The sequence below is a fragment of the Aquarana catesbeiana genome, linkage group LG03, assembly GCF_042186555.1.
Source record: "Aquarana catesbeiana isolate 2022-GZ linkage group LG03, ASM4218655v1, whole genome shotgun sequence".
NCBI lineage: Eukaryota > Metazoa > Chordata > Amphibia > Anura > Ranidae > Aquarana > Aquarana catesbeiana.
The window spans coordinates 7126074-7140021 of NC_133326.1; the positions used below are offsets into that span (position 1 = coordinate 7126074).

The window sequence follows — 13948 nt, forward strand, 5'->3', positions numbered from 1 at the left end:
TATCCTCTCTCTCCTTGTACAGGCTGACTGGTCTTGTCTCCGCCCCCCTCCTGCAGTTTTCTGCAGGCAGCTTGTAGTGGGTGTGGTCTGCTGGTCCCCTCCCACAGCTATCCTCTCTTTCTCCTTGTACAGGCTGACTGGTCTTGTCTCCGCCCCCTCCTGCAGTTTTCAGCAGGCAGCTTGTAGTGGGTGGAGCCTGCTGGGACCCTCCCACAGCTATCCTCTCTCTCCTTGTACAGGCTGACTGGTCTTGTCTCCGCCCCCCTCCTGCAGTTTTCTGCAGGCAGCTTGTAGTGGGTGTAGTCTGCTGGTCCCCTCCCACAGCTATCCTCTCTTTCTCCTTGTACAGGCTGACTGGTCTTGTCTCCGCCCCCTTCTGTAGTTTTCTGCAGGCAGCTTGTAGTGGGTGTGGTCTGCTGGGACCCTCCCACAACTCCTGCTTTCTCTGTACAGCACAGTGATGATGTCACCGCTACTTTTACTGTATAATATCTGGATTTGCAAAGGCAGTTGCTGCACTCAAAGTGGATTTAAAGTTTATTCTTTGTGGCAATTGAGGAATATATTATAAATTAAAGTTTTTGTGCCTGGGGTTCAGCTTTAAAACTAGAAAAAAAACACATTAAACTGTCTTATGAACAGTAGAAATCTGACATTGAAATATTACATTTCACATAAAAAAAAAGAAAAACAGCCTTTGGCCGTATGATGAACCTTTTATTCGCACTCTTATGGCTGATCGCGGGGTTCTGATCTTTGGCGCACTCTGATACAAATAGGCCTAATGGATGTTATGGTAACTTTTATCGCTGATGTCAGTTTTTCATTTGTAATGTCTCTCACACCTTGACATTTTGTAAACTTTAGTAAATTCTGTTGAGGATCGCCAGCCAGCCAGGCTCCCCTAATTCCCCTCAGAGAATGCCATCAATTTCCAGCTCTGCAGCTAATGCATGTGCACAGCGTATGACTATGACTAGTCCCGAATGGCCAGCGCCAGAATATTACACTCTGCGGACATAAACAGGCACAAGAGTTCAAGAATTACAACATACAGTCAGCCCGAGAACTGCCAGTGCTAATGCCATTGGGAGATGGAGCCACTATGAAGTCACAAATTCCCCTCCGCTTACATATATGTTTTATAGATGTCAGGGGCATTACCCGACCATGGCACCAAGGGCACATGCCTCAGGTCTTCTGCTGAGTGCCCTGGGTGTTCTACTGAGTGCCCTGGGTGTTCTGCTGAGTGCCCTGGAACTTCTACTGAGTGCCCCGGGTCTTCTGCTTAATTCCCCCGGGTCTTCTGCTGAGTGCCCTGGGTGTTCTACTCAGTACCCTGGGTGTTCTGCTGAGTGCCCTGGGTGTTCTACTGAGTGCCCCGGGTCTTCTGCTGAGTGCCCCGGGTGTTCTACTGAGTGCCCCGGGTCTTCTGCTGAGTGCCCCGGGTCTTCTGCTGAGTGCCCTGGGTGTTCTACTGAGTGCCCTGGGTCTTTGCTGAGTGCCCTGGAACTTCTACTGAGTGCCCCGGGTCTTCTGCTTAATTCCCCCGGGTCTTCTGCTGAGTGCCCTGGGTGTTCTACTCAGTACCCTGGGTGTTCTGCTGAGTGCCCTGGGTGTTCTACTGAGTGCCCCGGGTCTTCTGCTGAGTGCCCCGGGTGTTCTACTGAGTGCCCCGGGTCTTCTGCTGAGTGCCCCGGGTCTTCTGCTGAGTGCCCTGGGTGTTCTACTGAGTGCCCTGGGTCTTTTGCTGAGTGCCCTGGGTCTTCTACTGAGTGCCCCGGGTCTTCTACTGAGTGCCCCAGGTGTGCTACTGAGTGCCCTGGGTGTTCTACTGAGTGCCCTGGGTGTTCTGCTGCATGCCCTGGGTGTTCTACTGAGTGCCCTGGGTGTTCTGCTGAGTGCCCTGGGTCTTCTGCTGAGTGCCCTGGGTGTTCTACTGAGTGCCCTGGGTGTTCTGCTGAGTGCCCTGGAACTTCTACTGAGTGCCCCGGGTCTTCTGCTTAATTCCCCCGGGTCTTCTGCTGAGTGCCCTGGGTGTTCTACTCAGTACCCTGGGTGTTCTGCTGAGTGCCCTGGGTGTTCTACTGAGTGCCCCGGGTCTTCTGCTGAGTGCCCCGGGTGTTCTACTGAGTGCCCCGGGTCTTCTGCTGAGTGCCCCGGGTCTTCTGCTGAGTGCCCTGGGTGTTCTACTGAGTGCCCTGGGTCTTCTGCTGAGTGCCCTGGGTCTTCTACTGAGTGCCCCGGGTCTTCTACTGAGTGCCCCAGGTGTGCTACTGAGTGCCCTGGGTGTTCTACTGAGTGCCCTGGGTGTTCTGCTGCATGCCCTGGGTGTTCTACTGAGTGCCCTGGGTGTTCTGCTGAGTGCCCCGGGTCTTCTGCTGAGTGCCCCGGGTCTTCTGCTGAGTGCCCCGGGTCTTCTGCTGAGTGCCCCGGGTCTTCTGCTGAGTGCCCCGGGTCTTCTGTTGAATGCCCAGAGTCTTCTACTAAGTGTCCTGGGTCGTCTACTGAATGTTCCAGGTCTTCTATTGAGTGCCCCAGGTCTTCTACTGAGTGTCCCGGGTCTTCTGCTGAGTGCCCGAGAACTGCCAGTGCTAATGCCATTGGGAGATGGAGCCACTATGAAGTCACAAATTCCCCTCCGCTTACATATAATATGTTTTATAGATGTCAGGGGCATTACCCGACCTTGGCATCAAGGGCACATGTCTCAGGTCTTCTACTGAGTGCCCTGGGTGTTCTACTGAGTGCCCTGGGTCTTCTAGCGAGTGCCCCGGGTCTTCTACTGAGTGCCCCGGGTCTTCTGCTTAATTCCCCCGGGTCTTCTGCTGAGTGCTCCAGGTCTTCTGCTGAGTGCCCTGGGTGTTCTACTGAGTGCCCTGGGTGTTCTGCTGAGTGCCCTGGGTGTTCTACTGAGTGCCCCGGGTCTTCTGCTGAGTGCCCCGGGTGTTCTACTGAGTGCCCCGGGTCTTCTGCTGAGTGCCCTGGGTGTTCTACTGAGTGCCCTGGGTCTTCTGCTGAGTGCCCTGGGTCTTCTACTGAGTGCTCCGGGTCTTCTACTGAGTGCCCTGGGTTTGCTACTGAGTGCCCTGGGTGTTCTACTGAGTGCCCTGGGTGTTCTGCTGCATGCCCTGGGTGTTCTACTGAGTGCCCCGGGTCTTCTGCTGAGTGCCCCGGGTCTTCTGCTGAGTGCCCCGGGTCTTCTGCTGAGTGCCCCGGGTCTTCTGCTGAGTGCCCTGGGTGTTCTACTGAGTGCCCTGGGTGTTCTACTGAGTGCCCTGGGTGTTCTACTGAGTGCCCTGGGTGTTCTACTGAGTGCCCTGGGTGTTCTACTGAGTGCCATGGGTGTTCTACTGAGTGCCCTGGGTCCTCTGCTGAGTGCCCTGGGTCCTCTGCTGAGTGCCCTGGGTCTTCTGCTGAGTGCCCCAGGTCTTCTACTGAGTACCCTGGGTGTTCTACTAAGTGCCCCGGGTCTTCTGCTTAATTCCCCTGGGTCTTCTGCTGAGTGCCCCGGGTCTTTTGTTGAATGCCCAGAGTCTTCTACTGAGTGCCCTGGGTCGACTACTGAATGTTCCAGGTCTTCTATTGAGTGCCCCAGGTCTTCTACTGAGTGTCCCGGGTATTCTGCTGAGTGCCTTGGGTGTTCTACTTAGTGCCCCGGGTCTTCTGCTGAGTGCCCCGGGTCTTCTGCTGAGTGCCCCGGGGGTTCTACTGAGTGCCCCGGGTCTTCTGCTGAGTGCCCCGGGTCTTCTGCTGAGTGCCCTGGGTGTTCTACTGAGTGCCCTGGGTCTTCTGCTGAGTGCTCTGGATCTTCTACTGAGTGCCCCGGGTCTTCTACTGAGTGCCCTGGGTGTGTTACTGGGTGCCCTGGGTGTTCTACTGAGTGCCCTTGGTGTTCTACTGAGTGCCCCGGGTCTTCTGCTAAGTGCCCTGGGTGTTCTACTGAGTGCCCTGGGTCTTCTGCTGAGTGCCCTGTATCTTCTACTGAGTGCCCCGGGTCTTCTACTGAGTGCCCTGGGTGTCCTACTGAGTGCCCTGGGTGTGCTACTGAGTGCCCTGGGTGTTCTACTGAGTGCCCTTGGTGTTCTACTGAGTGCCCTGGGTGTTCTGCTGAGTGCCCCGGGTCTTCTACTGAGTGCCCTGGGTCTTCTGCTGAGTGCCCTGGGTCTTCTGCTGAGTGCCCTGGGTCTTCTTCTGAGTGCCCTGGGTCTTCTGCTGAGTGCCCTGGGTGTTCTACTGAGTGCCCTGGGTGTTCTACTGAGTGCCCTGGGTGTTCTACTGAGTGCCCTGGGTCTTCTGCTGAGTGCCCCAGGTCTTCTGCTGAGTGCCCCAGGTCTTCTACTGAGTGCCCCGGGTCTTCTACTGAGTGCCCCGGGTCTTCTGCTTAATTCCCCCGGGTCTTCTGCTGAGTGCCCCGGGTCTTCTGTTGAATGCCCAGAGTCTTCTACTGAGTGCCCTGGGTCGTCTACTGAATGTTCCAGGTCTTCTATTGAGTGCCCCAGGTCTTCTACTGAGTGTCCCGGGTCTTCTACTGAATGTCCCAGGGGTCTTCTACTGAGTGTCCCGGGTCTTCTACTAAGTGTCCCGGGTCTTTTACTGAGTGTCCCGGGTCTTCTACTGAGTGTCCCGGGTCTTCTACTGAGTGTCCCGGGTCTTCTACTGAGTGTCCCGGGTCTTCTACTGAGTGTCCCGGGTCTTCTACTGAGTGTCCTCGGTCTTCTACTGAGTGTCCCAGGTCTTCTACTGAGTGTCCTGGGTCCTTCCGATTTTAGAATTTTCGGGTTCTCTAATTTTCGGGTTTTCGTTCTTGTCACGGAACGCCCCACACTCCGCTTGAGTGCTTCTGTCATATACCGCTTCCTAAGTTCTGGAACACGAGTCCAATGGATCTGGCTATAGGAACCCCAAGAACTAGACAACACCAGTCTTGGAGTACATCAGAACTACCTTTATTTTGAGATCTCACAGACCTTTATACAGCAGGGATGACTCAAAGCTAACCTAATTAACATGACCTAATTTACTACAAAATGTACCCAGACCAGATGACAGTCTTGTGGGCACCGAGCTTCACACATTAATACAATTAACAATACAAACAACAATCTCCCCCCTCCTCAGCCTAGACCATTCGTCTATTAGCCAGTGCTGGTGGCTAATGTGATCAGCTCTCTCAATTAACATAAACACATGTTGATAACACCAGCATCTCCTCACAGGATGTGTCCCAACAGAATGAATCAGTCTTATCAGCAGGGGGCTGCTGGAGGAATCCCCCCTCCCTCTTCAGGGACACAAATCTACAGTAAGGAGTCCCCATACAATATATACATGACTGAGTCCGATTAATACAGTTCAGACTGGATTTCTCATTCACCTCAAATGCTAGGGCCCATAATCGGTGGGCAACAGGCTTGCATACAGTCCTCTCCAACAGCCTCTGCTCCGGCCAGGTCCGTGACAGTTCTTATTTTCAGTTATTTGTTCTTTTGAATTTTTAGATTTTCTATCTTATTTTCGAATTTTCAAATTTCCGAATTTACAAATTTTCGATTTCCGTATTATCGAATTTACAAATTTTCGATTTTCAGATTTTTTGAATTTTCGAATTTCGGGAAAGATTATGTAAACGGCCTTCCGATTATTCGAATATTTCCGAATCAACGGATTTTGGAATGAAACTAATTGCACATGTCTAGTAACAGGCGTGTGCGGTCCAAAGCTTTCATTATTTAGGTATCAGAGTCTGTCCCACAACCAGCTGTCAAATTTAATCCTGACCTGGAAAATACCAGACAAGGTCTGAAGGTTTAGATCGGATTAGTAGCTGTGGAATAATTGCAAACACTTTTTTTAAGAGCTGCTCTGACTCAACTACAAAGCCATAAACTTTATCTCCAGCTTCATATAGAGCTTACATGACCTGATGTTCTATTTATCAATTGCATCAATTCAGACAACGAATAAATGAATAAACTCACTCTATGGAGAGACAGACGATGATTCCTTTTAATTGTTCCGTTTAATGATGGATATTCATAGGTAGAAAAACGTTGGTGTTGTAATCCACATGTAAAGATGTTACAGCAATGATGGTATACTGAGCAATGTACCAGAGAAAGGAAGGGGAGGGGAATATACAGAACTACGGTGGGAGAGAGAGTTCAGATATACAGAGGGGAACAAAACTTAAAGACACAGAGCGATAATAAAGCACATAGTGTAACACAACAAAAGCAATGTTTTGAAACCTGAAGACTTCAGCTTTTATAGAGTAAATGATATTCTCCATGGAGCTCGGCCTACTGACCTATTCTTCTCTTTCCTCCCCATCCAGCGCTTTAATCTTGTCGAACATCTTGCTGTCCGCCAATGGAGAATGGGAATGCAGCGTGTCTACGGAGTACGGCAACGTCAGCAAAAAGGTGGAGCTGGTAGTCCTGGAGACCTCGGCGTCCTACTGTCCATCCGACAGGGTGACCAACAACAGAGGGGAGTTCAGGTAGGTGGTTCCGTTCATTGTCAATAAAAGTGTAAAATGAGAGTCTTGAGCTTCCCAAGACTCTTTAATTGTTTAACTGGTGACAGGAAGAAAAGCTAAGGGCAGCCGACATGGTCCACAAAGTCCCCCTTCATCAGGGCTGGGAGGAAAAGCAGAATGATATGGACTTGAAAGGCTGAGGATATTAAGGAGAGCAGTCAGTGGGACTTCAGATCACAGATTGATCTGCGGAGGAGAACGTTCAAGTTCATATAATATTCTGCTGTTCCATCCAGCCCTGATGAAGAGGGGTTTTGTTGGCCCCCGAAACATGTTGGCTGTCGTTTGCTTGTCTAGCTGTCACCAACTGAACAAGTAAACATTCTTGGACACAAGATTTCCATTTGCCACTTTTTATTGACCTACTGCACTTACATAATAGGTGAGGTTGAAAAAAGACACAAGTCCATCAAGTCCAACCTATGTTTCCCAGTCTGGTTAAACCTTCTTCTCTAAGGGATCCCTGTTTTGTGCTGAACCCAACCCATCAGGCTTAAGGCATTGACTTTGCCAATCTTTTGAAAATTTGGGAAATTTGTGTCCATCTCCTCGTCATCACCTGTTCTTAGCTGAGCGGCCTTGGCTTTGGAACCCCACAGAGGTCAGTAATTCTCCCATGAATACCACCCACACTGAATCTCTGCTCTACAAGGGAAGTCACATCTGGCATGTTACATTTCGGTAAACCATTTGTTACATCTGGAAATTCACGGGTTGCATTATGCAGAATGTTTCCACCTTTTATCCGTGGCTTTTCTGTAAGCAGATTCCAAGGAAGGTCCATCAGAAACAGTCTCAAAGGGTTTCCACTGAATCCAATGAGTCAGGCATGGTCAGCCAAGGGGAATGGCTGACTCTGATGTGAGTCAGGGGAAAGTGTCAGATGGGCCGGTTTTTCTCATTCCAGAATCCTGTGATACAATGATGGCCTGTTCAATGAGCTTATATACACTCACCAGTCACTTTATTAGGTCCATCTTGTTAGAACCGGGTTGTACCCCCTTTTTCCTTGAAGGCATAGATACAACAAGGTGTTGGAAACGTTCCTCGGAGATTTTTCTCCATAGTGACATAACATCACGCAGTTGCTGCAGATTTGTTGACTGCACGTCATCCATGATGCCAATCTCCCGTTCCACCACATCCCAAAGGTGCTCTATTGGATGAGATGTGGTGGGTGTGGAGGCCATTGGAGTACAGTGACCTCATTGTCCAGTGGTGAGATGATTGGAGCTTTGTGACATGGTGCATTATCCTGCTGGAAGGAGCCATCAGAAGATGGGGACACTGTAGTCATAAAGGGATGGACAATACTCAGGTAGGCCGTGGTGTTTAAACCATGCTCAATTGGTACTAAGGGGCCCAAAGTGTGCCCATCCCCCACACCATTAGACCACCACCACCAGCCTGAACCGGTAATAACCCATCCCCCACACCATTACACCACCAGCCTGAACCAGTGATATCCCATCCCCCGCACCATTACACCACCACCACCAGCCTGAACCGGTGATAACCCATCCCCTGCACCATTACACCCCACCACCAGCCTGAACCAGTGATATCCCATCCCCCACACCATTACACCACCACCACCAGCCTGAACCGGTGATAACCCATCCCCCTCACCATCACACCACCACCACCAGCCAGAACCGGTGATAACCCAACCCCCACACCATTACACCACCACCACCAGCCAGAACCGGTGATAATCCAACCCCCGCAACATTACACCTCCACCACCAGCCTGAACCGGTGACACAAGGCAGGATGGATCCATGAGCCAAATTCTGACCCCACCATCTCAATGTCGCAGCTGAAATCCAGACTCATCAGACCAGGCAACGATTTTACAATCTTCTATTGTCCAATTTTGGTGATCCTGTGCCAATTGTAGCCTCAGTTTCCTGTTGTTAACCGACAGGAGTGGCACCTGGTGTGGTCTTCTGCTGCTTCAAGGTTGGATGTGTTGTGGGTTCAGAGATGGTATTCTGCATACCTTGGGTGTAACGAGGGGTTATTTGAGTTACTCTTGCCTTTCTATCATTTGACCTCTGACATCTACAAGGCATTTTCCTCCGCACAACTGCCGCTCACTGGATATTTTCTCTTTTTCCCACCATTCTCTGTAAACCCGAGAGATGGTTGTGTGTGAAAATCCCAGAAATACTCAGACCAGCCCGTCTGCCACCAACAACCATGCCACGTTCAGAGTCACTTCAGTCCCCTTTCTTCCCCCATAATGATGCTCGGTTTGAACTTCAGCAAACCATCTTCACCATGTCTAGATGCCTAAATGTTGCTGCCATGTGATTGGCTGATTAGCAATTCGTGTCACCTAGCAAACAGGTGTACCTAATAAAGAGGCCGGTGAGTGTAGTTCTTCATGATAATTTGAAATATGCATAGGAAAAAAGAATGTTAAGTCCCAACTCTGGGCTGCATGCCCCACCCTCTTAATAACTACGCCCCCGGGGGGGTGTTTTGCTTTTTTTCCGTTTTTATCTTTTACCTTTTTGTAAGTGTTCAGGTTGGTCAGGTATGGCTGCAGGAACTTCTTTATCTTCTCCTTTTCTCCTGGATGGACAGTCGTTACTGATGCAGGAGGTGATAATGTCAGCAGCACTCTTCGCACCAGTACAACGTGAAAGAAGGGTGCCGTGGTGATGCCCCCTAGTGGCCAGGTGTCAGAAACCATGAAATCAGAAGTACAGAAGTACAGTTAAATCACACTTGTTTAATAATAAAAGTAAATAGAACAAACGTAGTCAAAACATAGCCAAAATTCAGGAACCGGAACTGATAGTCAGATAAGCCAAACGTCAGGGAGGCGGAGATGAGTGTAGTAAAGCAGCAAGCAGGATCTGGAGCCAGAAGGGATGTCAGCCAAGCAAGTCTTTTTACAGGAACGCAGGAGATAGTCTCTGTGATGTTGACCAAGGCGAAGGCAGAGATCCTCTGGACTGGACAGCTTAAGTAGGCAGGACTGACGGGCAGGATATCATCAACAGCTGGGTAACTGTGGAGAGATAGGAGCTGGAAATTAGCTGACAGCTGAGCGGCCAGCTCAGAGAAGGAAGGGCTGAGCCCAGCCCTGACACCAGGGCCATGACATGCTGCATTAACAGTAAAATCCCCAAGTCGTCCAGGTTAAAGCAGAACTTAAATCCCAAAGGGGAGTTAGTTCCAATTGAACACCCTCAACCCCCTTTCCAAGCAAAATTGTGGGTATTTTTTTTCTTTTAATCTTTTTTTTGGCCCTGCCCCCCATTCTGACCTGGTTCTGCAGTTTCATGGGATACTTCCATCACGTTCTCCCAGGAGGATGCATAATTGTACACACAGGGTTTGCCGGAGGGTGGACCTGGCACATCATTTCCACCCCAAAAAGAGACAGCCAGTTAAACTGGACCAAGATGGTGATGCGGGTCCCGATGGATATCACCCAAACAGCGGATCAAAGCAGGACATTGCTGGATTTGCTGTGCATGCGAACATGTGGTTCAATAGAACACAGGAATACAGGTAAAAGGAGAAAAAAAACATGGCGGGGGGGGGGGCTGGAGTACCACTTTAAGTGACGTAGGGGGTCGTTCAACCTAGAATACTGAGGACATCTTGTGGCCAAGAAGAGGTACTGAAGGGATTGAAGGTGAATATTGCAGCCCGAGCTCCCTTTTTAATACTGAATCTGGGAGCATTTATAACAAAAAAGAAATAAATAACTAAAGGTGGGACATGGAGTTAGGCTTTAAATGATTGACACATTCTGATAAGTTTAAGCTGATCACTTTCACATACATGTCTTAAATACTTTAAAAACATTTTAGTTAATTTACTGAGTGCCTCTTCTGCTGAGTGCCCCGTGTCTTTTACTGAGTGCCCCGGGTCTTCTACTGAGTGTCCCGGGTCTTCTACTGAGTGCCCCAGGTCTTCTGTTGAATGCCCAGAGTCTTCTACTGAGTGCCCTGGGTCATCTACGGAATGTTCCAGGTCTTCTATGGAGTGCCCCAGGTCTTCTACTGAGTGTCCCGGGTCTTCTACTGAGTGTCCCGGGTCTTCTACTGAGTGCCCGGGTATTCTACTGAGTGCCCCGGGTATTCTACTGAGTGCCCCGGGTATTCTACTGAGTGCCCCGGGTCTTCTACTGAGTGCCCCGGGTCTTCTACTGAGTGTCCCAGGTCTTCTACTGAGTGTTCTGAGTCTTCTACTGAGTGTCCCGGGTCTTCTACTGAGTGTCCCAGGTCTTCTACTGAGTGTCCTAGGTCTTCTACTGAGTGTCCCGGGTCTTCTACTGAGTGTCCCAGGTCTTCTACTGAGTGTCCCAGGTCTTCTACTGAGTGTCCCGGGTCTTCTACTGAGTGTCCTGGGTCTTTTACTGAGTGTCCCAGGTCTTCTACTGAGTGTCCCGCCCCCATTCTGACCTGTTTCTGCAGCTTTATGGGATACTTCCGTCACGTCTCCGAGGAGGATGCATAATTGCACACACACAGGGTTTGCCAGAGGACGAGCCTGGCACATCATTTCCACCCCAAAAGAGTCAGCTGAATTGGACCAAGATGGTGGTGCGGGACCCGATTGTATCTCACCCAAACAGCGGATCAAAGCAGGACAATGCAGGTAAATGGAGAAAAAAAAAAAAAACATGGCGGGGACGACGACTTGAGCACCACTTTAAGTGACGTACGGGGTCGTTCAACCTAGAATACTGAGGACATCTTGTGGCCAAGAAGAGGTACTGAAGGGATTGAAGGTGAATATTGCAGCCCGAGCTCCTTTTTTAATACAGAATCTGGGGAGCATTAAATAAATAAATAAATAAAGGTGGGACACAGAGTTAGGCTTTAAATGATTGACTGACACATTCTGATAAGTTTATGCTGATCACTTTCACATGCATGACCTAAATACTTTAAAAACATTTTAGTTTATCTTTGAAGTAGAGCCAAAGGCAAAACTTTTTTTTTTTGTTTCATTTTTGGATAGAATTAGGGAGGTCTCTGTCCCATTGGGGGGATTTCCTGTCTCGTAGCCGCAACAGGAAGTGAAGGAATCCCTGGTTGTCACCGGAACTAGTGTCCCCATTGGAAGATTTCCTCTCTAGTACTGTTCTGGTGTCAACCCAAAATTTGGAATTTTCTTTCACTCTCAGTAACAGTAAAAAGGACAAATAGAGAGGAGGAATCTCCCTAACGGGAGGGGGGGCGCAGACAGTAACAAAAACCTGTAATCCCTCTCCGCTAAAAATGTAAAAAAAGTTTTGCCTTTAGTTATCCTTTAACCACTTGTCGACCGTGCTAGAGCTGAGTGATGGCTACATCGTAGATGGATAGTTCTGGTAGGTCATCATATGACGGCCTTCCGCGATCGCACCGTTGCGGGGCGGAGGCAGCGCACTCTGTGATCACATTGTACGAAGGACACTGCTCATCACAGATTGAGGTTAAGGGCCAATCAGCTTTTCTTTACCACATGATCAGCTGTGTCCAATCACAGATGATCACGGATGTAAATAGAAGCCGGTTATCACCTCTCCTTTCCTAATGCTGACATGCCGCTGAGAGGAGAAGAGAGCCGATAACTGGCTTCTCCAAAAGGGACATTTAAACTGATTATCAGGGCAGTCCCAACAGTGCTGCCAATATGTGCCCACCAATGCTGCCAATCAGTGCCACCTATCAGTGCCCATCAGTGCCACCCATAAATGCCACCAATCAGTGCCCATCAATGCCACCTATCAGTGCCCATGAGTGCCACCTATCAGTGCCAATTAGTGCCCATCAGTGCCACCTATCAGTACCGCCTATTAGTGCCCATGATTGCCACCTATCAGTGCCCACCACATAAGTGCCCATCAGTGCAGCTTGTCAGTGCCCATCAGTGCTGCCTCATCAGTGTAGCCTATCAGTGCCCATCAGTGCCGCCTATCAGTGCCCATCATTGCCGCCTATCAGTGCCCACCAATGCCACCTCATAAGTATATAAGTGCCCATCAGAGCAGCTTGTCAGTGCCCATCAGTGCTGCCTCATCAGTGCAGCCTATCAGTGCCCATCAGTGCAGCCTATCAGTGCCCATCAGTGCAGCCTATAAGTGCCCATCAGTGCAGCTTGTCAGTGCCCATCAGTGCAGTCTATCAGTGCCCATCAGTGCAGCCTCATCAGTGCCCATCAGTGAAGGAGAAAAATGACCTGTTTGCATAATTTTATAACAAACTATGAAAACGTTTTTTGGGGGGTGGGGGGGGTTTCAATTTTTTTTGTCTTTTTTTGTTTGTTAAGCAAAAAAATAAAAACCCCAGTGGTGATTAAATACCACCAAAAGTAAGCTCTAGTTGTCTAAAAAAAATGATAAAAAAATGTCATCTGGGTACAGTGTCACATGACCGCGCAATTGTCATTCAAAGTGTGACAGCGCTGAAAGCTAAAAATTGGCCTGGGCAGGAAGGGGGTGATAGTGCCCGGCACTGAAGTGGTTAATCTTGACTCTTGAAAAATACCCTAAACCCCTCATTCCAGTAAGAACCAAACACAGTGCCCTCCTCCCCTCCCCCGCATTGTATTATATGTATTACAAACTTTGCGGTGGGCTGTCTTTGTCGGACCCTTTTGTACCGCTCTTAGTAACGCTGTATACCTGCATTCTGCACGAATAGAAGCTGTAAAGATCGCGTCTCCGGGGAGCAGGAGCCATGGTTGGCGTCCTCGCGGTGATGGAATTCTGTGTCTTTGCCCAACTTGTCAGGACCTGTTCCTCTATAATGCGTTATTTATTAAACTGCAAATAACTGACCAGCAATTCACCAGATTAAAGGCAGGTTATGCAGATTATGGCATTATTAGTATTGGCTCAGGAATGTCATTCACTCTGCGCTCTCTCCTTGTGCACAGGGACTGGTCTTGTCTCCACCCTCTCCTGTAGTTTTGAACAGGCAGCCTTTAGTGGGTGGAGCCTGGTGGGTCCCTCCCACTGCTCTGCTCTTTGCCCTTGTGCAGGGTGACTGGTCTTGTCTCCACCCCCTTCTGTAATTTTCGGTAGTCAGCCTGTAGTGGGTGGAGCCCAGTGGGTCCCTCCCACAGCTCTGTTCTCTCTCCTTGTGCATGTTGACTGGTCTTGTCTCCGCCCCCTCCTGTAGTTTATGGCAGGCAGCCTGTAGTGGGTGGAGCCAGGTGGGCCCCTCCCACAGCTCTGCTCTCTCTCCTTGTGCAGGGTGACTGGTCTTGTCTCCACCCCCTCCTGTAGTTTTCAACAGGCAGCCTGTAGTGGGTGGAGCCTGGTGGGTCCCTCACACAGCTCTGCTCTTTGCCCTTGTGCAGGGTGACTGGTCTTGTCTCCACCCCTCCTGTAGTTTTTTTTTTTAAGGCAGTCTGTTGTGGGTGGGGCCTGATGGTCTCCTCCCACAGCTT

General features: G+C 49.8%; 1 protein-coding gene across 1 annotated transcript in view; it reads left to right on the forward strand.

Moving 5' to 3' along the window:
* ADGRA2 (adhesion G protein-coupled receptor A2) overlaps positions 1-13948 on the forward strand; it is a 275657-nt gene that overhangs the window by 225449 nt on the left and 36260 nt on the right. The window contains exon 8 of the mRNA XM_073618235.1: positions 6338-6502. Coding sequence (XP_073474336.1) covers positions 6338-6502 — 165 coding nt within the window. The remainder of the gene's footprint in view (positions 1-6337; positions 6503-13948) is intronic.